Source organism: Schistocerca serialis, chromosome 1 (genome assembly GCF_023864345.2).
Source record: "Schistocerca serialis cubense isolate TAMUIC-IGC-003099 chromosome 1, iqSchSeri2.2, whole genome shotgun sequence".
Classification (NCBI taxonomy): domain Eukaryota; kingdom Metazoa; phylum Arthropoda; class Insecta; order Orthoptera; family Acrididae; genus Schistocerca; species Schistocerca serialis.
Genome location: NC_064638.1, coordinates 321,963,088 through 321,986,858, shown reverse-complemented (window position 1 = coordinate 321,986,858; position 23,771 = coordinate 321,963,088). Strand labels below are relative to the sequence as shown.

The 23,771-nt window shown below is 41.2% G+C and overlaps 1 protein-coding gene across 1 annotated transcript in view; it reads left to right on the top strand.

Annotated features, from left to right (window-relative positions):
- The window catches only part of LOC126469787 (uncharacterized), a 104,388-nt gene that overhangs the window by 57,866 nt on the left and 22,751 nt on the right, over positions 1-23,771 (top strand). The window contains exons 6-7 of the mRNA XM_050097041.1: positions 3,800-3,853; positions 13,260-13,345. Coding sequence (XP_049952998.1) covers positions 3,800-3,853; positions 13,260-13,345 — 140 coding nt within the window. The remainder of the gene's footprint in view (positions 1-3,799; positions 3,854-13,259; positions 13,346-23,771) is intronic.

Genomic DNA, 23,771 nt, shown 5'->3' with positions numbered 1-23,771 from the left:
CACAAAATGTGCTTAGTTCTCCGTTATGCATGATAATAACATGAGTCACAAGAACGTTGTTTTTGTAGCATCTTTCTGATTTATAAACTTTTATTCTGTAAAAATTCACAGAAACCATCCACGTCCCTTATTCGAAGAAGAACAAATGAAAACGGTAGCAAGCAAGGAACTGCGAGTGGCCACGCCTGAAAGAAACATAACACATCACTCAGGAACAAATTGATTTTATTTAATAAGTTGTGAAAACTGTCATGTGGAGTCTATTTAGCACGTGAAATTTGACAAAAGCAAATGAATGCAATTATTTATAACAGCCCAAGAAAGTAAGCAACAAACAATTGGTGATTAAAATTTGATCAATATTAATTTGAAATTTCAAATCGTGACATTGCGTCGAGCCTCACCTCACTCAGCTGGTTCTGTCTCAAAATAAATTCAGCTAACCACAGTATGAATACAGCTACAACTACAACAGACAGGAAATATTTCAACTAACAAACGTTCCAGATTTTATATATGTATTGCATGCCGGAGGGTACCATGTACCGCTACTGGTAATTTCCTTTCCTGTTCTAATCACAAACAGAGCGGGGGGAAAATGGCTGTCTACAAGGCTCTGTACGAGCACAAATTTCTCTCACTTCCGTAGCCCCTAAGCGAAATATATGCTGGTGTCCAAAATTAAAGCAACAAACGGAAATTTTGCAAGGTTACGTTTATTTTTCCACAAAACAGTATAAACAGGTGATAGTAAAGTACAAACACTGTAAATAATACAGAGCGTTATTAACTGCAACACGCATAATGGTAGACAAAAATGTTCGTATTTTTTCAACATAACGTGTTTGCTCGCACATTCTGACAACTGGACAGTGTGTTCAGTATCGGATGTGATCGCCTCTGATTCCAATAGATCACCTCACAACGACTGGACATTGTGTGAATGATGTCATCAATTTCATGTTGAAGCGATAACGCCCATTCTTCCTGCACAGCTCACAAGTCTTGGAGAGTGATTGGCGGATGCTAACGTGACGCATCCCGTCTCCCTAGTGCACCCAGACATGCTCTATGGGATTCAAATCGGACGAGCAAGGAGGCCCCGCCATGCGCTCAGTATCTTCCGTTTCCAAAAAATAATCAACCACCCGTGTGCTCTATGAGGTCGAGCATTTCCGTCCATCAACGCGAAGTCTTGGTCCATAGCCCTGGCAACAACGGTGCATGAGATCTCAAGAACCCCTCACAGTAACTGACAGCAGTTAAGTCTTTCTGATTCACCTTAAAATCCCTGCCCACACCATTAGGGATCCTTCTCTTTCGAAACTGTGTTCCACGTGTCCTCCAGATGCAAATCTGTTGAGAATCACTCTCTAGACCAAATCGGGACTCATATGTGAAAAGAGCATTGGCAAACTGTTAGACCGCCCTAATGGCATATTGATGGCTCCACTCTAGACGTTTCCGTCTGTGATGATACGCAAGAGGTAAACAGACAGCAGGTGTCCAACAATAAAGACCACTCAGCTGCTGCCTTCTGTACACCGTTTCCCTCGATACAATATGTCCGTGGGATGCAGATAACAGTTGCAGTGCAGTACTAAGGCGGTAGGGTCGTGCCCGTACAACCAAATAACGATCCCCTGTTTCTAATGTGACACGTGGTCTGTCCTGCCCTGGGCTCAGGCATACAGTTTCGATCTCTATAAATTGTCGCCTCATTCGAGAAACGAGTTACATTAAGCCATCGGACCGCGGCAGTTTGCGACTCTCCTGCTTCCATTCTTTATATGCCCTTCCACAGCACAGAATCTGTGGGCGTCTTCTTTGTGCCATACTGCATCGTCTGTGAATGTGTACACAGCGATTGTGCATTTGGGACTGTCCCGCAAACACTACCCCGCTTGATAGGTGTCCAGACGTCATTGTTTGTGTGGTTGCCCGTTGATCGAATACCATCTTCCGTGCAGAACACGATCGTAATGACATCTGCTGACAGTTTATGCGGTTGTATCGTGAATTAGACAAAGTACGGGGAAACAGAGGTTTGTTGATTTAATTTTGGACACCAATGTACATTTGCGACAGTAGAATCGTTCTGCAGTCGGCTTCAAATGCCGGTAATCGAAATACCCGCAATATTGCCTAGCGAAAAGAATATCAACAAACATTTAGTTGACACCAGATCACAACGGGCAATATGCAGCTGTAAAAAAAAAAAAAAGTGAACTATTATGTGGTTCCGTAAACTCTCTCATGTCGAGTCTGCAGCCGGAACATATCGTCATCTGGACACAATATTTCGGCGGTCCACCTGGCCGCCATCATCAGGTGGGTAATCAGTCGCGCTAACCCGCCATATATTGTATCCAGATGACGATATGTTCCGGCTGGAGACCCGAAATATGAGTATCGTGAACTGTCATACGACACTTACGTAAATCAGAAGAACACTGTTAGAATTTTCATAAACTAGAAGCGGCTGTGTCATTAAAGTGCCCAAGAAACTTAAATTAATCCTGAGTACAAAATAAATCACAAATAACCAGCTCATAAAATGTTCATAAATTATCAATAGGGCTCGAACTCGATAGAGCGAAAGCAGAAAAACCGCCCCAAATATCTCCAACAAAACCAGTCTTAGCAATGTAAACAAGCCAGGTTGGAACCAGTAAACTATTTAAATAAAACTGCGATTAACTCAATCATAAAACAACACAGGATGTTCCAACTTTGAAATTATACAGAAATTTACTGACGTAACTTACAGAATCGACATATGCGTCATTTTCTCGCAAACAACCTCAAGATTGATTCATGCAGTTGATCAGTAGCCCATTCTGCTAACAGAAGCGCCAGAGCAGAGCTTCCCAGATCTGTGGATTGGCCATGAAAGGCCTGTCGCATGGCCACCTCGCTCCCCTACTTCACACCTCTGGAGTTCATCCTCTGGGGTTTCATTAAATACCACTTGTATGTTCCTTCTCTACCAAACAATTTAGCTGACCTGAAAAGTCGAATCTGCGCTGCCATTACACAGGATACATCCGATTTGCCTCAAAAAGGGTGGGAAGAATTTGATTATCGGTGGAATGTTTGCCGCATCACAAATGTAAGTCACATCGAAGCAAAATGACACTTGACACTTTTGTGTGAAACTTGAGGTTGTTTGCTACAAAATGACACATCTACCGATTCTGTAAGTTTTCTCAATAAATTTCTACATCATTCCAAAGTTATAAAGTCCTTTTTGACTCATTATGTATATCACACAGAGAATCTTGCAGCACAGCGGATAGCTCCTACTAACAGTTCGTGGAGACTACACGCTAAGGTGCTCACCAGATAACTCCAATAAGCGTCGATGACTGGCTCGTGGGTTGTTTGCAAGGAGGGAAGAAACAACATTGAAAAAAAAAAAAAAAGGAAACTGAAAGATTTTCTCACAGACAAACTGATCTGAGCTACATTTCCGTACCGTCTTACCTTATTATACAAGCAGTGCCGCAATAGATCTTTTGGTGGATAATCATTAAGATGCAACCTGTAAGCCGACTCGAGAATAATTCTTCCGCTTTTGCACAGGAATGTATGATGTAATAAACGTCCTCAAACTAATGCTTATGGTTTTCGGTAATGGAACTCAGAATCGTGTCGTTCGAGCAGGATTCCTACTAAAAGTGCTCTCATTCATCTGCGTAGCTTTATGCTGTTTCTATCACTTAAACATTACACTTTTGTTTGTTGTGCACATGTTGCAAGACATATCAAATCTCTGTCATCCTTTTTTTCTTTTCAGAGATAACGCCCATTATTCGAGGTCTGTACGCCTACAAATTCCAACTTTTCCTCTGTAAGTATTTTCTCTGCAACATATATCTCTAGTCTCAAATTCTCATTGTAAAATATATTCGAGCAGATTTTGATTAACAAAAAATAAATTTGTCTATTAAGTTCAACATATCGTATGGATCATATTTCGGTGTACATAGGTTACTTTAACTGAAAGCCATTGTTTGTCTATTTAAAATCATATTAAGATAAAAGGAACGTGTGGTTATAGCTTGCCAGCTATCAATAATAATTTCTACAGATCATGGAAGTTTTTGAGAAATAGCACTACACTCTTCCATGTTGACCACAAGGGTACAAAGAATCACGGCACGCCGACAATTTGTACCGCATTCTACGTACAATCGACTTAGTGTGGTATACGAAACGTATAATAATGAGCATCGAAAATTGACCAGGACGAAAATATACAATAATAGAAGAAAAACCTTTCCAGTAAACATGGACTTAAATATGAGCCGTTTGCGAAACGATTGTGAATGTGTGGCTAGCTATCTGAAATTTCAACGTATCGTACAAATAATCGAGGGTATTTGATGCAAGAACCACTCTAAGGTGAAGAGACCACATAGAAGAGGAAGGCATGGCCGGCAGTATCAAATCAGTAACAAGACCGATGACGCAAAATAAAAATAAAAATTAGATAACAACTAAAAAACTTCACCTTTAAAACGTTTTTCAAAAACCAGCTGGGGTCCAGAACTAGTCAAGTTATGCTGTTTGGAACAAGAACACGGTTTAACGTAGCATTAATATGACATCTTTCGCGTATGTTCGCAGCCGCAGAGAATAGAACACACTGAAAGGCGCTAAATGTGGAGTTCTGCATTCTGTCTTTCTTGGAACGACGCATATGTGTTGCTTCCATCGGACAGTAATGTTTTAAATTCAGAATACCCATTAATAAGCATCATTACTTGTCCACCATTCTACTCACAACCCAAAACCTGCAGCAGCTCCAGAAGTGTCTGACCAGTCTGATATGCTTTCCCCATCAGCTGCGATACCGTAGACACTGTGCATCCGACACCAGTGCCGCCAGCACACGACCGTAACTGGTATAGGTCGCCCGTTTTCTGCCGTCCTCACACCAGAGACAATACCGGCTTCAAGAGTGCCAACAACTGATTAATCAGACTAGAAATGACCCAGATTTTTTTAAATAGGATAATTACAGGTGGCGAATCGTGCGTATATGGATATGATCGTGAAACCAAAGTGCAGTCTTCGTAGTGGAACACTCCAGGTTCACCACGACCGAAAAAAGCACGGCAAAGTCGGTCGGAGGTGAAGACAATGTTGGAGATTTTTTTCGATTCTACCGGTATTGTGCATCATGGATTTACCCCTGGAGGACAGAAAATTAACCACGAATACTACAATTGTGTCCTTGAGCGTTTGCGCGAAAAGGTGCGGAAGAAAAGGCCTGCGTTGTGGAAAGACAGGAGTTGGGTGCTACACTGTGACAATGCTCCAACTCATCGTGCCATCTCCATCGTTGAATTTTTGACCAACTTCAAAATTCCTGTGCTTCCACAATCATCATATTCTCCTGATTTAGCCCGTGCGGAATTCTACCTGTTTCCTAAACTGAAATTTTCTCTAAAAGGGAAGCGATTTGACTTGATTGAAGACATGCAGGCAAATACGGAGAGCGTCCCTAATACACTTCAGGAATAAAATTTCCAGGAATGTTTCCAATAGCGGAAACACCGTTGGAGTCGGTGTTTTCAGTCAGAAGGGGACTATTTTGAAGGAGATTCATCACAGTAGCATGTGAGTATGTACAATTGCAAGCCCATTCTTAACACTTTCCGATCACACCTTGTATTAGTCCCACAGAAAAAAATGAACATGGTATTTTTGTAGGAAATGTAATGTAGTCATGTTTCTTGTTGGCATGCGTTTTCGCTGGAGGCTACAGTTTTCCAGTTATTAAAGAAGAACAAATTTATATAGATCACCTTTGATGCAGTAGTTGCACATGGTAACTAAAGGCGTTGCGGGTTGCGTAAAACTCATAGGTAGGGGCAGCGAAACCACCCTGTGTACATAGCGTAGTTTGCATTACTTCTAACTATTATGTTCTGCTACGTTGAAATGGAAATAAACGGACTTCCAAGAAAGTACCACGTTTCACACCTGCTTGAAGTCTGTTGATGGTTTGCAGCTTTAATGGCCAGCAGTGCACTAGATACGGTAAGGGCTCGTAGCTCTCATCTGCCTTACAATTGGGGCCGCTGGCGAACGCTCGTGCCACAGCTGGGACGCTGCGACGTAAACAGCGGAGCGGAGAATGCGCGAGCAGAGTTTAGCGGGTATCGAGTGTCGGCTGCGTCCGCTGTTGGCCGCCTGTGTGAGAACGGGGTCAGGCGCGTGGCGCTGCCGAAACACAGCACGGTCCGTTTGCGACTCCACTGGCTGTGCGGTGCCACAGGGGCCTTAACACGGATATGTATTTAGTGCCAAGTGTATCTTTGTATAATTTGTTTAATAAGTATATGCATCTACTGTGGCGGTATGTGGTTGCAGTGTTCTGCCAGTTGCATAGATCTCGAGCATTTGTGACAAAACTGTATGCTGTATCTGATCTGAACACTTGCCGCTCACAGTCTGTCGAATGAGCCACCAGAACTTATAACACAGAGTGACTCAAGCTTTGATATTAGTAAAAAAGACTTACTCATTGCTTCCAAACTTACGGACGGCGTCAGATATGCAGTAAAATCTATCACTGCTACGGGAACGAATGCAATGAAATCTTATTGTCACGCATCTTATTCCATAGGTGGAACATTTGATGATTATTAATCATTTTCAAAGCACTTAACAGTTTATATCTGATTAAAATAACAAATCTAGGTAACTGGCGACAAATATTCTTTTATTGTGCATAGAAAGGTACATAGCAGAACATACACAGTAATTTGTTTTGAAACGAAATTGCTAGGTAGTCTTCCTTTAATATTGTGGAGTCTGTAAGGTAGATATTAAAACATATGTAGATTTTTAATGTCATCTGACACACAATCCATGAGGTGGTACAGGAGGCATGGGAATATGTGACGGTTACAGTCGTCTTTTAGAAAAAAAATAAAAATAAAATAAACGACCGTGTTCAACCTCTATGTTGCTGCATTTTATGATGCTAGTAGTAAATGTTTTAAGAACAAAATTACTTACTGCTCACAATAGCACTCACAAGCGTTCCTCTGACGCCTATCCTAAGGAGATAACTTGGGAATTTTTCGTAGTAAAAGCGCATTTTTATAATGTGCTTTACGCGTCGTCTACTGCATGCAGAATCGATAAGCCACAACAAAATGGTTCAAATGGCTCTGAGCACTATGGGACTTAACATCTGTGGTCATCAGTCCCCGAGAACTTAGAACTACTTAAACCTAACTAACCTAAGGACATCACACACATCCATGCCCGAGGCAGGATTCGAACCTGCGACCGTAGCAGTCGCGCGATTCCTGACTGAGCGCCTAGAACCGCTAGTAAGCCACAACATTTTGGAGGGATCATTCGTAGTATCGGCGGCCTTTTGTCATTGTGTTCCCTTTCACTCCTGTTCGTAATCATTATATGACTTGGGTGCGATTCGTCCATGGTTTTTTTTTCTTTTTTTTAGTTCAGAAAGTGTATCATATTACCATACTATGATAACTTAACCACCTTATCGATCATTTCTAGATCATGGATGTCGTCTGTACATATTGCTGAGCCGCCCGGAGTGGCCGAGCGGTTCTAGGCACTACAATCTGGAACCGCGAGACCACTGCGGTCGCAGGTTCGAATCCTGCCTCGGGCATGGATGTGTGTGATGTCCTTAGGTTAGTTAGGTTTAAGTAGTTCTAAGTTCTAGAGGACTGATGACCTCAGATGTTAAGTCCCATAGTGCTCAGAGCCATTTGAACCATTTAGATGGCTCCAAGCTGTAGTGTGTACCATGTCAGTGTGTAAAGTAACTATGTCGGTGCATAAGAAGCAGCGTGCTGTAATCGAGTTCTCGATTTCGTAGCGTTCGCCCACACACTGAGCCGCCTCTCCTGCAGCAAGACAATGTTGTTGTCCTCAAACAATTGCCTCAGATTCTGCTTTATGGCAGGGTACACTATGCATTTGATACACACAACCATCATCTTCGATGTCTTCCTCTTTTGTACACAGTACACATGCTGCAAAATGTGTTCACTTCCTTTCGCAATTTCCGTTTTCTCAAGCGCAGTAACGGGGCAATGCACTAAGTTCTAGGGGACTGATGACCTAAGCAGTTCAATCCCATAGTGCTCAGAGCCATTTGAACCATATTGCTGGGATGTTAATATCCTATAGGACTTAAGAAGTCACATGTGGTCAGTCCAAGCAGCTAAAAGAACTGGAGAGCTCGCGTAACGGCCACTGCCTCTGCCAAAAATACTACTGTTCTGAGGGAGCGATTGCCACCAATGTATCCCAGTTCAAGCCACACTAGGCGATTAAATTCCGTTTAGCACGAATCCTCATTTTTACTATAGTCATGATTTCATGCGTCCCGTCGCGAATTGCTCACCTAGGCCAACCTCTTCATCGCAAAGCAGCACTTGAAGCCTTTGGGATCTATATCTATCACTCCTTGACGTCTTAACACAGATCCTGTCATTCTCTCCTTCCTACTTGGCAACGCTTTCCGTGTGTTTCTCTCCTCACAGTTTCTGTGGACAACTTCCTTCTGTAGTACCACTTCTTAAACGAATAGAATACCTTCTTTTAGCGAATTGTTCACAGTCCATGATTCGCTTCCGTACAGCGCTGGCCTTCTGAAGTACAACGTCAGAACTTTCCCCTTCCAACTAAGACTCATGTGTGATACGACTTCTTTTGATCAGCAATACCGTCTTTACTTGTGTTAGTCTTGTTTTATCTCTGCCATGCTCCTCCGCCATGTGCTACTTTGCTTTCTAGGTAGAAATATTCCTTCATTTCGCGTCCTAAGTGGCCCCAATTTCGATAAGTTTCTCGCTAATCTCACTTCTGCTACTCTCCATTACATTAATCTTTCTTCCTCGCCCTATCAATGAAACCTAGAAAAAGAAACTTTGCACCACAATTGCATCACGTGATTAAAATATCACTGGATTGCATTACAAGCATTTTAATTAATTATTTGCCGTTGTAACACTTAACGATTAACGAACGAAATTATATATATTTTATAAAAGACTATGTAATATCAGTATGGCCTTATTTTAAAGTTGTTTTTGTAATGCCATTCAGGCTGAAGATGAGGTTTACCTCGAAACATGTCGCTAAATAAATAAGTAATCCAAAAGTTGACCAAGTTTGTGACTGGTAGCGGTAATTTAAAAAAAACCTTTACATATTTCGTGAGACGGTCATCGTCAAAAATAGTCAGAATGTCTTCAAATCCTTATAAATACTAATTTGATAGTTTCTAGAACATTCCAGAAGGTAGAAAATAGGAAAAAGTATTCTATATTACCTTTAAACATCTCATTTTCACACCGATAGAGTTTTTCAGCAATAGCGATAACAATTATTATTATCAAACGACACCTGAGGGGAAACTCTTAGTCAGAAACCGATCAGAGTCGTGTTTGGATTCATTGTTGGCTACGTCGTTTTTCTCTAATTCAGAAACCTCCAGAGAGTCCAATTCTGGTGTTAATTTTTGTTGTAGGTTTATAGCAGAATAAAGCCATAGCCTTAATAAAATTGTTTCCCCGCAACATATTCACATGCACACGGATAGTGAACTTTTATTACACACTTTCACCGTGTGAGACAGCGCAGCGCTGAAGGTGCTGGACTGGCACTAGTGAGTACCAGTATCGCACTCTACCTCCTGCCAATCCGCTTATGAGCTCTTAGTGATTTCTCCAAATCACTTAAGGCCAATGTCAGGATAGGTCCATTGGCAACAATGCTTTCGACATCCATATTCAGCCACCGATAAATTCGAGGTAAGGTCACGTCTTCCAATAAAGTATACACTGACGGGGCAATAAATAATAATCCCCATTGTTTGCTTCCTTCCATCATTTTTATACCGGGACACAACTTTACACGTCTTCCCCGATATTTTTCGTGATTCCACCACTATGTAGCATGGCTATTTTTTCGCTACGATTTGTAGCCTTCTTTAGTTTATTGTGGATCTGAAATTAAAGATGAATGTACAAAAAAGTTAACGTGCTTTAAATTATTAAATTAATTATTAAATTAAATTTTATGAAACCATCAGCTATGGAACCCCGCACATACGTCAGAAAAAGTATTTAGGAAGCTGATATATATAACCATATAAATATTTCGATATGGACTTTCATTTTGGGTCAAAATGTTATTAGTCTATTTACACTCGAACTTACAGCTACGAATATTGGCGTGAAAGTAGTCACTTCGTCATCAGAGAGGAATAAGAAAGTTCAAGAGAACCCGAACTCAAATAAGGGGTCGTAGCACACAGTCTTGCCAAGTTTGACAACTATCAACAAGTCTGTAATGCATAAGTCATGGTTCCAATACTGGAAGACAGTGAGGTAGGCAACTAAAGCAGGGCAGAATAAAACTTCAGGATCGTCCGTAAGTGTGATTGCATGAGTTCGCCAGCTGCAGTACGTTTGTCTCGATACTCACTGACTGACAACAAATAAAAGTAAAAAACAAAAATTAGTACCTGAAGGAATGGTCGTTGTTTGCCATCAACCATTGTAGAAATGACTAGAGATGCATTAGTGTTGTGACCAAGTGATTATGTTGCCAGGCTTCAAAAAGTGTAATTATAAGAAGTATGTGCTGTGACTGATGGTTGGTGAACACCGACAGGGACTACGAAGGATGATATGTGCTTACATTAGACATCGTTACCAGCATTTGACGGTCTCTGTACGTGGCATACAGATAGAATCGTGCAATACTCATGCATGTTGGGCGTTGAAATAGGACACTGGCTCGATGTTGGACTGGATGGAAATTTAAGGGAAGCCATAAGAGTCCTAATATTAAGAGACAATAGCCATATTGAATGAAATTTTCACTCTACAGCGGAGTGTGCGCTGATATGAAACTTCCTGGCAGATTAAAACTGTGTGTCGGGCCGAGACTCGAACTCGGGAACTTTGCCTTCCGCGGGCAAGTGCTCTACCAACTGAGCTACCCAAGCACGACTCACGCCGCGTCCTCGCAGCTTTAATTCCGCGAGTACCTCGTCTCCTACCTTCCAAACTTCACAGAAGCTCTCCTGTGAACCTTGCAGAACTGGCACTCCTGGAAGAAAGGATATTGTGGAGACATGGCTTAGCCACAGCCTGGGGGATGTTTCTAGAATTAAATTTTCACTCTACAGCCATATTGTGCACCAAGCACATTTTAGCCCGGTCCGATGTGCACTCACAATTGACATACATGTAATGGATTCACTAAGCAACTCTATAGAATCCCACACCGCTGATCTGAGACTAACAAAAACTGTACTACCGTTACGTCTTTCCAAGCAACTGCTAATACAGAGCGATGGCGTACCAAGGAAGCATAGACTGCTAGCGACAGGAATCGCATCATTTCCAGCAATGAATCTCATGCCCATACTGCCAAGATTTACAATCACTTGCAAGTATCTAGGTACCATGAAGTGAGGACATCTTCCGCCATTGTTTTGGAAAGATGTTTACTATCTGATCAAACATATTCGGACAGCCATATGTCAGGTGGAATTCACTAATAGATGTCGCGAGAGGTGACCGCCCAATATGAAAGAAGGGGTCTATGCGTTTTCAGTAGAGAAGCAGTAATAGCAGAATGGGTCGCTCGGGAGAGCTCACTTACTTCAAACGTGGACTAGTCATTATACAGGGTGAGTCATTAACTACTGCCACCTAGAATAACTCCGAAAGTATGATATTAGCTGAAAAGTTTGTGGGACAAATGTTGGATGGGACAACGGGGGTCATAATAAGACGTCGGCTTTTTTGTTGCTAGGTGGGGTGCCGTTAGAAATATGAAGGTCACCTTTCTTTTTTTTAAATGGGATGCTGCAGTTTGCTACCTAGTTTCTGACAGCGGTTATCGAATCGAATCCAATGATGTGTAACAGTAAGGTCTTTGAAGGTCAACGAAGGTCAAAAAGGTGGCATGAACGTTCATTGACAGAAGGTGTTCGAAGTGGTGACCATTGGTATCAGTGCAGTGCTGCACTCTTCTTATCATGGATTGAGTGGTATTCCTTATCACATCGGCATTTATCGAAGCACATGATCCGACAAATAGGCCTAAAATTGATTACATTATCCCTTTCTCCCCTTTTATAAAGGGATATCCCCTTCCAAATCAGTGTTCATCTTATCCCAATGGTGTGTAAAACTCTATAAACACAGGACCAGCTGTGTGGCAGTATTCCGAATTTAATTGTTCATTTAACTCAATTCTGTAAACATTTTAAAAAAATTACGTAACTTCTACGTGAGAGAAGTTGCGTTTCAGTCTATATCTCAGTCTAAAAGCTTAAGGTTTTTCCGTTAATGAGGATATTCCGGCAGCTTATCCATATCACTTCCCAGATGGAACGCAAAACGAACAGCAACTCATAAATTATAGATTGCAGCGATCAGTCGTCCTTTTTAAATTTTATTGTGCAGATTAAGATTTCGGCTAGAAGCTAGCCATTTTCAATGCACTATTACTTTCGCTCAATGCGTGTAATGCCTGTTGGTCGGGCTTAATCCACAATTCATTGAATACAGTATTCAATGAATTGTGCATGAAAGCATGGAAAGGTCCGGCTGCCTTGGTGCAGGTCTTATTACATTCGACGCCACATTGGGCGACCTGTGCGCCGAATGGGGATGAAATGATGATGAAAACAGCATAACACCCAGTCCCTGAGCGGAGAAAATCCCCGACCCAGCAAGGAATCGAACCCGGGCCCGTAGGACGGAAATCCGTCACGCTGACCACTCAGCTATGGGGGCGGACACTGTGGATGAAGTCCGACCAACAGGCATTACATGCATTGAGCGAAAAATAATAGTGCATTGAGAATGACTAGCTTCTACCCGAAATCTAGATCTGCACAATAAAATTTAAAAAAGGATAGGTCGCTGCAATCTATAATTTATGAGTCAGTATAACAGTCACTGAGTGCAACAGCCTTCCGAAATGGAAGGTAACCTGAGCAACTCTGATTCCAAATCGAGAACACAAAGAAGAGGAAAAGCATAAAAACTGATCAGAATTTGAAAATTATCTAGCCATTACTCCGAAGGTGAGTTACTGTGATGTGTGTGTTAAGTGCAGACTAGTGAACATGCTCCTACTGTAATGCAATTTGTTTTCCCTCCTTTCTTCACCCAACACCTGTCAAGTTTAATAACATATGCTAATTTAACGGCCTTTATTTTCAGCGAAGGAGCAGCAGTACGTCTTACACGGATGGACAGGAGTGTTGCTGATTATCTCCGCTTTTTTTCTGTGGCTTGGTATTTTCCTTGTAAGTTTATTATCATTATTATTATTATTATTATTATTATTATTATTATAAAAATTATAAATGCAAATATTTTTATCAAACTTACAGCACACAAGGCGCTATTTTCTTTTCAATAGTTCTTCACTTGACTTTGTATGTCTCTACATATTTAAAAATCATTCATCCAACTACTTCCGCCAAACTATTTATTCCAATCTCTGTCTTCTTCTACAGTTCTTACAATCTCTGCTGCAATCGAAATTATTCCTTGCTTTACTAATACACGTCCTATCATCTTGTCGCCTCTTTCTTTCGGTGTTTTCTGCGTGTCTCGTTCTGCGCTGATTCTGAAGAGAACCTCTTCATTCCTTATCAGTTCACTTCATTTTCAACATCCTTCCATGCGATCACATCACAGACACTTCTGTTCTGCTCCTTTTCGGTTTTCTCTCAGTCCATGATCCCCTATCATACAATTCTGGGCTCCACGCGTATATTACCAGACATATCTTCCTCAAATTGAGGCCCTTGTTTGTTACTAGTAGAGGTATTTTTGCGAGAAACGCCCGGTCTCCTTGTCTGTACTAGTTGACTTCTCATGTACTCCTGGCTTCGTCGGTCATGTGTTATTTTGCTTCCTAGGTAGAAGTAATTCTTAACATGGTCTGCTTCGTAATCACCAATTTTGATTCTAACTTTATTGCTTACCTCATTTCAGCTACTTCTTACTTTTGACTCTCTTCGATTTACTTTCAATATGTATTCTCTCTCCATTAGAATTTAATTCCGTTCAGTATGTCCAACAGTTCTTCTTCAGTTTCACCGAGGAAAGACATGTCATCAGCGAATCTTATCGAAGATATCCTTTCACCCTGAATTTCATCCCATTCTTGTAACTATTTTTTATTTCCGTCAGTGGTTCTGCGATGTATATAGTTTGAACACTAGTGACGAAAAACTACAAATGAGAGCGTTTCGTTCTTGGTCTTCTATTCTTAATGTTCGCTCTTGTTGTACACACATATGGTACACTTCTAGGCTAATGGCTCTGAGCACTATGCGACTTAACTTCTGAGGTCATCAGTCACCTAGAACTTAGAACTAATTAAACCTAACTAACCTAAGGACAGCACATACATCCATGCCCGAGGCAGGACTCGAACCTGCGACCGTAGCGGTCACGCGGTTCCAGACTGAAGCGCCTATAACCGCACGGCCACACCGGCCGGCACACTTCTAGGTCAAAAGTATGCGGACGCCCCTATGTAACGCGCCATAAACAATTAGCTGTCACAAATGCCGACCCAGCAGGATGAAAAGAGGTGGGGAGTATTATGTCGTCTGTACAGAAGCAGTAACAGTAGGAGAGCTCAGTGACTTCAAACGTGGACTAGTCATCGGATGTCAGCGGAGTAATGCATCCATCAGGAACATTTCAGTCTCTCTAAAGCTGCCCAAGTAGATTGTTGGAGGTGTGATACACGAAGGAACAACCACAGGTAAGCCGAGACCAGGGAGATCTAGTGCACTGGAGGTCAGGGAGGGTAGTTGTAAGAAATCACATGAAATCGGAGGAACTACTTTTTGGTTATAAATTGCTATCAGCTGTCCAGGTAGCACGATAACTGTGAATAGAGAGTTTAAAAGAAAGGGGTTCGAGCAGCTGCGCAAAAGCCAATAATTTCTGTAGCCATTTCTTAGCGACGCTTGAAGTGGTGTGAAGAGTGACGACTATGGATAGTAGACGACTGAAAATGAGTAACTGAGGGTGACGAATCATGTTAGACCCCGTGGCAATCCAGAGGAAGGGTTGGATTTGGCGACAGTCAAGTACAAAGTATTGTATGGTGGTGTTTTCCATGGTTAGGGTGTATTTCCCTTATTTAGTTTAACAAAACGCTAAATGTGGAAGCATATGAACAATTCTTGCAGTGTGTTGTACTGCATACAGTACAGGAACAGTTTGGAAGCAATAATTGTATCAGGATGACAGTGTACCCTATTATAAAGGAGCATCTGTGAGACGATGCTTTGTAGAAAATAGCGTTCCTGTAGTGGATTGGTCTACCCAGAGTCTTGACAAGAAAGTAATGGTACACCTTTGGGCTGGGGTAGAAAATCGACTTCACTCCAGACCCCAGCGTCCAACATCACTGCCATTCCGGTGTCCACTCCTGAGGAAGGTTGGCCGCTGGCCCCTCTCAGAATTTCAGACATCTCATTGCAGGAGTTCCCAGTAGAGTTACAGTCATAAAAAAGATGAAGGGTGGACAGACACCATATTTATGTTCATTAATAAGTATCTGGATACGTTTGGTCGGATAGTATACACTATCCCTCATTCTCCATAGCTCACTCCTATTTTTCTCGAAACCTCTTGCATCTTTTCAACTTGTCGAACGGTTTTTCTGTCAACGTGTCTCTATTATTCTTGTGTCTTAGGGAGCGCCACGTCAGAATGACGGGTCAGGAAGGCCAACTGACCGTCATCTGTCAGATGCTTGACCTTTTTTTTCGTTCTTCTGTATATTATTCTTGTTGGCTATTTGGACGATCTGTTAAACGGACAGAAAAATAGTTCTGACACTTACCTGCCCTTGGTAACTTCGGAATTGTGTGGACGATGTTTTTCCAAAAGTTTTATTGTATGTCCCCTTTATCATTCATTCTAAACACAAACCTTAATAGCCATTTAGATGCCACATTCCTCAATGATTTTAGAGATCCTGAAGGGATATTATCTTACATTAATGAAAGTCTTTGAAAGCTCGGTTAATCTCTAGCCCTGGGTCCCCTATGTCTTCAATATCGACTCCCATTTCTACCCATATCTACCCATCTTAGAGACCCTCAATGTACTCTTTGCATCTGTCTGCTTTCTCCTCTGCGTTTAGTAGTGGAATTCCGTTTGCACTCTCAATGTTGACGCCTCTGCCTTTTCTATTACGCTGAATCACTCCTTCCGAACCATATCCTTTTCTGTCTCTTCCCATTTCTCTCACAGCCATATCGCCTTGGCTTCCCTGCACTCCCTGTATATGTCGTTTCTAAGTGAGTTCGGCCTATATTGCTGTAATACTATCATTCTCTGCAAAGTTTCCTATTTCCCTCTTGCACCCGTCAATTGAAGTACTTCTTTAGTTACCCAAACTTTCCTTGTAGTTAAATTCCTTGTACCCATATCTGTCTGTCCAAACTTCTGCGTGCGACAGTCCTTTTTTGAAGCATTCATACCTCTTCAGATGAACTGCATACTAGATATTTTCAAACTTATCACAGCATTCCTTAGTACTTCAGTATCAAACACCTATCCAAATTGATTCTTGCGACGATTCTCTTAAACTTCAGTCTACGCTATGATTACTACATTATGATACAAGTCTACATCCGCTCCTAGGTGCACCTTGCAACCCAGTAACTGACCTCGGAATTTCTATCTTACCATGATCAGCTGGACCCATCCTGTATCTCCAGCCATCTTTCCCGAATACCTTCTCGTCTTTTTGTTTTTGCTGTATTCGCTGTTACTGACTTAAATATATTGCAGAACTCAATTAGTCTTCCTCCTCTCCTCACTCCTACTATGAATCCCATATTCTCCCCTAAACCTTTCTTACATAACGTCCCCTATTACAGCGTTCCAACCCATAATGGTTATTAGATTTTTACGTTCTTTATATCATGTGTATTTTTGAGTCATCAGTCTTCGGACTGTTTTGATGCGCCCTTCATGAATTCCTCTCATGTGCCAACCTTTCATCTCAGAGTAGCGGTTGAAACATACGTCGTCCATTACTTCCTTTATGTATGTGAGCCTGCCTTCCTCTACAAGCTTTAAGTTCTATAAGCACGAAACTTATTTCCTGACGTCTTATCAGATGACCTAATATCCATCCCCTTGTCAGTGTTTTCCATGCATTCCTTTCCTCTCATAATCTGCGCAGAGGTTCCTCATTCCTTATCTTATCAGTCCACCTTACTTTCAACATTTATGGCACCACATCTCAAGTGTTTCGACTTTTTCTGCTCCGATTTCCCCAAAGTCCATCTTTCAGTATCATACAATGCTGTGCTCTAAACGTAAATTCTCAGAAATGTCTGCCTCAAATTAAGGTATATGTTTGATCCAGTAGACTTTTCTTGGCCAGGAGAGCCGCTTATGAGAGGGCGAGTCTGCTTGTTATGCCCTCCTTGCTCCGTCCGTCATAGGATATTTTGTTCCCTAGGTGCCAGCCAAGGTGGCCGAGCGGTTCTAGGCGCTACAGTCTGGAACCGCGCGACCGCTACGGTCGCAGGTTCAAATCCTGCTTCGGGCATGGATGTGTGTGATGTCCTGAGGTTAGTTAGGTTTAAGTAGTTCTAAGTTCTATCGAACTGATGACCTAAGAAGTTAAGTCCCATAGTGCTCAGAGCAATTTGAATCATTTTGTTCCCTATTTACTTTCAGGCCACATTTTGTACTCACTATACCGTTCATTCCATTTAACAGCTACCGTAATCCTTTTTCTCTTTCACTGATGGTAGCATTTCTACTACGTCTCATTAATTTCTTCTTTTTGCAGTTTACTTTCATGCCACATTTTGCACTCATTATACCGTTCATTCCATTTCACAGATCCCCTAATCCTCTTTCACTTTCACTGATAATAGCAATGTCGTCAGCGAATCTTACGGTCGTTATCCTGTCAACTTGAATCTTAATCCCATTCTTGAAACTTTCTTTTATTTCCGTCATTGCCTCAAATCTACAAGCTGAATAGTAGGGGCGAAAGGCTAAATCACTGTCTTATACCCTTTTTAATACGAACTCTTCTATTTTGGTCTTCCAGTCTTATTTTTCCCTCTTGGTTCTTGCACGTATTGTATATTATCCGCCATTCCCTACTGGGTATCTCTATTATTTTCAGAATTTCAATCATCATGCACCGTTTTATACTGTCAAACGCTTATTCCAGCTTGACAAATCATATGAACATATCTTGATTTTAGTACAGTCTATCAACCGCAACGTCAGAACTGGCTCTTTTGTGTCTTTACCTTTTCCAAAGCCAAACTGACTGTCATCTAAAAGATTATCAGTTTTCTTTTCCATTCTCATGTATATTATTCTTGTCAGAAACCTGACTGCATGAGCTGTCAAGCTGATAATTGTCGCATTTGCAGGCTGATATTATTTTCGGAATTGTGTGGATGATGTTTCTTCGAAAGTCTGATGGTGTATTGACAGTCAAATACATTTTACACACCAACGTGAACAGTCGTTTTGTTGCCACTTCCCCCAATGATTTTAAAAATTCCTTTAAATATTTGTTCCATCTGCCTTATTTGATAATATGTCTTCCAAACCTCTTTTAAATTCTCATTCTAATACTGGATCCCCTATCTCCTCTCTGTCGACTCCTGTTTCTTCTTCGACTACGTCAGTAGACAGGTCTTCCTCCTGGTAGAGTCCTTCAGTGGACTCTTCTCATCCATCCGCTCCACATCTGCATTTAACAGTGGTAATTCCATTGCACTCTTAGCGTTAGCGCTCTTTCATTTAATTTCACCGAAGCCTGTTTTGACTTCTTTATATGCTGCGTCATTCTTTCGCGTATTCATTTCTTTTTCGATTCTTCACAATTTTTGTGCAACCATTTCACCTTAGCTTCCCTGAACTTCCTATTTATTTAATTTCTAAGTGACTAATATTTCTTTCTTACTGAATTTCACTGAACAATTTTCTATTTCCTTCTTTCTCAAACAAATGAAGTATTTCTTCTGTTAGAATGTTTCTTCGCAGCTGCTTTCCTTATACCCCCGTTTTTCAGTCCATCTTGTGTGATTTCAATTTTTAGAGATGTTTATTCCTCTTCAAATGAATTACCTACTGACCAGTTAATTGTGGTAGGACCTGTAACGTCATATAACATAAAGTTATCTCATTTCTTTCTTTCTGTGTGCCATTTCTCTGCGAGGTGATTTTCCTGACTTGTATCTTGAACTTCAGACTACTCATCATTAGTAAATTTTGATCTGCTCCTGTGTGCTCCTTACAAAGTAATATCCGATTTCGGAATCTCTGGCTGACCATGATGTAATTTAACTGCTATTTTTCTACATCACCTGATATTTTCCAGGTATACTTCCTCCTCTTGTGATTCTTGAACAGTGTATTCATTATTACTAGCTAAAAGTTATTGCAGAATTCGATTAGTCATCTCATATTTCATTCCTGCTACCAAGCCTATGTTCTCCCATAAACCATTCTTCTATTCCTTCCTCTACAACCGCATTCCAAACTCCATGACAGATTTTCATCTCCCTTTACGTACTGAACTACCCGTTTACTATCGATTCTGATGAGAACCACCCTGTCACTGAACTGTTCACAGTAACTCATTCCCTGGTCTGCCTTGCACTTTCCCATTCATAAAGAATCCTACTCCTGTTATACCTTTTCCTTCTGCTGTTGATATTACTCTATACTCGTATGACCAAAAATTCTTGTATTTTTTCCGTTTCATTACACTGACCCCCACTATATCTAAACTGAGCCTTCGTATTTCCCTTTTCAGATTTTCTAGCTTCCCTACCACGTTCATACTTCGGACATTCCCCAGCCCGACTCGTAGAACGCTATCCTTTCGTTCGTTATTCAGCCTTTTTCCCATGGTCGCCTCCACCTTGGCAAACTCCTCCCAGAGATGTGAATGCCAGACTAGTCAGGAATCTTTTGTCATCGTGTATTCAACGTTCTCACGTACCTTATCCGACTCTTCATAATCTGCTTGTAACGTCGGATTGTATACCTGGACAATTAACGTTGGCGCTTGTTTACTCTCGATTCTGATGACAATAATCCTATCACTGAACTATTCAAAGTATCTTACTCACAGACCTTCATGCCTAATCATCAATAATCCTACTTCCCTTATACGATTTTCTGTTTCCATTGATATTGCCGTACATTTGTCGGCCAGAAATCCATCTCTTCACCGACCCCCACTATGTCTACTTTGAGCCTTTACCTATCCTGACTTTCTAGCTTTTGTGCCACGTTCAAACTTCTTACATGCCACGCTCCGATTAGTTGTATGTTACCACGCTTCGATTAGTAGTATGTTATCCATTCGTTGGTTATTCAATCTTTTCTTCACAGTTACCTCCCCTTTGATAATGCCTTCCCAGAGATCCGAGTGGGAGTGTAATCCGAAATCTTTTGCCAATGAAGATATCATCATGACAATTTTTACAATTACTGGTCACACATCGTGTGGATACACGTCACGCAACTTTAACATAGTCTCCGTTGCCATTTTCTTCTTTGTCGTTGATCATTGCTAATTCTTACACATTTTAGGTGCATTTTCCTAACTCAAGGGCAAGAAGGTGCTTAAATCTAATCCAGTTCTCCGCCCTTTTTCACAAAGTCGCTCGCAAAACAAGGGTTATTCCCTATCCTGGTGTCTGTGCGTATGAGGTTTTTTTCACGTATCATCACGTCTGTATCGTTGTAGACCGATTCTCATTTACAGCCATATTGACAGCCTTAGAGAAAATGAGGCTTTCGGACGGTGTCTTTAGCGGAGCCTGCATGATTTCAACTTTTCTTCCCGACCCGTAAAAAAATGTTTCCTATCCCACCTTGCAATTCTTTCACCAATGAAGATCTAATAAGTTGACGTTCTTCTCTCAGTACCGTTCAAACTCTACACTTTTAATAAATCCATAGTGCTAATGGTGATAATTAGAGTAGGACTACATAGTACAGAATTCAAATTGTCAATATCCTTATATCCTTATCGTTGACTAGTTCCATGTCCTATACATCACCTAAAATTTTTACCGAAATTGTATAAAAGGATGACGACATATAAGTGATTTCTTTGTATGTATGTCTACATCGAGGCCATTTACTTGTCAGTAAACAACTTGATAACTTAAATATATACCAACATTACTTTTTGATATCATTCACATTAGTGAAACAAATTTTACAACGGAAATAAACAGTTTGTGTTCTGTTAAGTTCACGTGCCAGTTTTTAACTAAGCTATAATAATAGAGGTCCAAAATAAATTCTCTCTGGGTTGGACATCTCCTTTGATATCCGTAAGATATTTTTATGCTATCTCATATATGACCAAAGATTTTTGCAATCTTCTATTGAGCGTCTTTCTTAGTCTCGGACAGGTTTGCTGAAAAATAACGATCTTAATTTTTCTCTTTAGTTTGCAGCTCTGGAACCAATTTGTGGCGGTTTCATTACGACAAACTTCATTAACAAATTTGACTTCTATTACGTTGGTGCAGTTATACTAACTTCTTAAAGGGCCGCCTGCACCACGACAGTGTTTGAAATTAATCTCAGTGCTGCCTTTCGTGCTATGAAAGAAACGACGCATCGCTTCCGTGTTATCAAAGGATGGAAGTAAGTGCACAGTGTTAGCATTTTGAGGTAGCATTGATCCGCGAACTCGTCCCTGAGACTGTTTATTGACACTGTGGCACTTGGTCCGCCACTCCCATACGGGATAGAGGCTAGTTACCATTCTCCTTCTGAGACTTTTCCCGACGTAAACGCTCGCTTATATGTAAAAGGGGCTGATGGTCCTACTCTGGCCACGATAAATGAACGTCTGTTGTGGTCTTCAGTTCTAATTGTACTAGTTTGATGCAACACTGCATTTCTGCCTGTCTTGTGCAAGCTTCTGCATCTCTATATAACTGCAGTGAACTATAGCCATTTGAAACCGCTTACTTTGTGCAAGTGTTATTCAACAACTGTTACCAACTCCCAACCATACCCGCACCCCCACCGCCCACGACCACGTTTCCCTCTGTTGCCAAACATTATTCCGCGCTTTAGAATTCCGATCCTTTATTTTAGTCAAGTTCTGCAATACATTTATTTTCTACCTTATTAGATTCAATATCTTTTCGTTAACTACCCTACCAACCCGCCTACTCTTCAGCAATTCTTCTGCGACACTATATTTCAGATCTTCTGTCGTCGACTTGTATTGTTTATCGTCCACAGTTTCACTTCCGCACAAGGCTACACTCCAAATACCTCCGGAAATACTTCCTAACACTTACAGTTCTATTTGATGTTCCATGATGTTTAGTTTGTGGGGCGCTCAACTGCGGTCATAGCGCCACTACAAAGTCCCAATTTTTCCACAGTCCAATCTTGTCACAGCCCAATCGAGCCACTGTCACGAATGATGATGATGATGATCATGATGATGACGATGATGATGACAACACAAACACATAGTCCCCGGGCAGAGAAAATCCCCCACCAACCCGGGAATCGAACCCGGGACCCCGTGATCCAGAGGCAGCAATGCTAGCATCTACTTATAATTCTGACGTTGCGGTTGATAATGGATAACATAAGACACGTTTGTAAGATATGTCGACATGGAAAAAGCGTTAGACATTGTCAGGTGGTATAAGATGCCTGACAATCTCAGAAAAATAGGGAAAAGATGAGTAATATACAGTATGTGTAAGAGCCAAGAGCGAACAATAACAGCGGAAGACCATGAGTGAAGTGCTCGGATTAAAAAGGGGTGTAACGCAGGAATACTCTTTCGCCCTAACTGTTCAATCCATACGTCGAAGAGGCAGTGAAGAAAATAAAAGAAAGGATATCACTGATAAGATTCTCACATGGTATTGCTATCCTCAGTGAAAGTGAAGATTTACAGGATCTGTTGAATAGAATGGTCTAATGAGTACAGAACATCGATTGAGAGTAAGTCGAAGAAAGACGAAAGTAATGTGGAGCAGAAGAAATGAGAACAGCGAGAAACGTAACATCAGGATGGTGATCACGAAGTAGATGAAGTTAAAGAATTCGGCTGCCTAGGCGGCAAAATAACCCATGACAGGCCGAGCAAGGACGACACAAAAAGCAGACTAGTTTAGGCAAAAAGGACATTCCTGTCCAAGAAGTCTACTAATATCATAGACCTTAATTTGAGGTAGAAATTACTGAGAATGTGAGTATGGAGCACAGCATTGGAATGTCGGAAAACCAGAGCAGAAAAACATCGAAACACTTGAGATGTGGTGCTAAGACGAATGTTAATAATTAGGTGGACTGATAAGGTAAGGAATGAGGAGGTTCTGCTCAGAATCGCCAAGGAAAGAAATGGAAGAAGAAAGGGCCAAGATGGCAGGGCATTTGTTAAGACATTAGGAAATAACTTCCATGGTACTAGAGGGAGCAGGAGAAAGTAAAAACTGTATAGGAAGATAGAGATTGGAATACACTCAACAAATAATTGAGGACGTATGTAGCAAGTGCTCCACTGATATGAAGAGGTTGCCACAGGAGACGAATTCGTACCGCGACGCATCAAACCAGTCAGATGACTGATGCCTCAAAAAAACAAGATCTTACACAAACGTAAACAAATTCCTCTTTTCCACAAAGCTTTTCTTGTTAATGCCC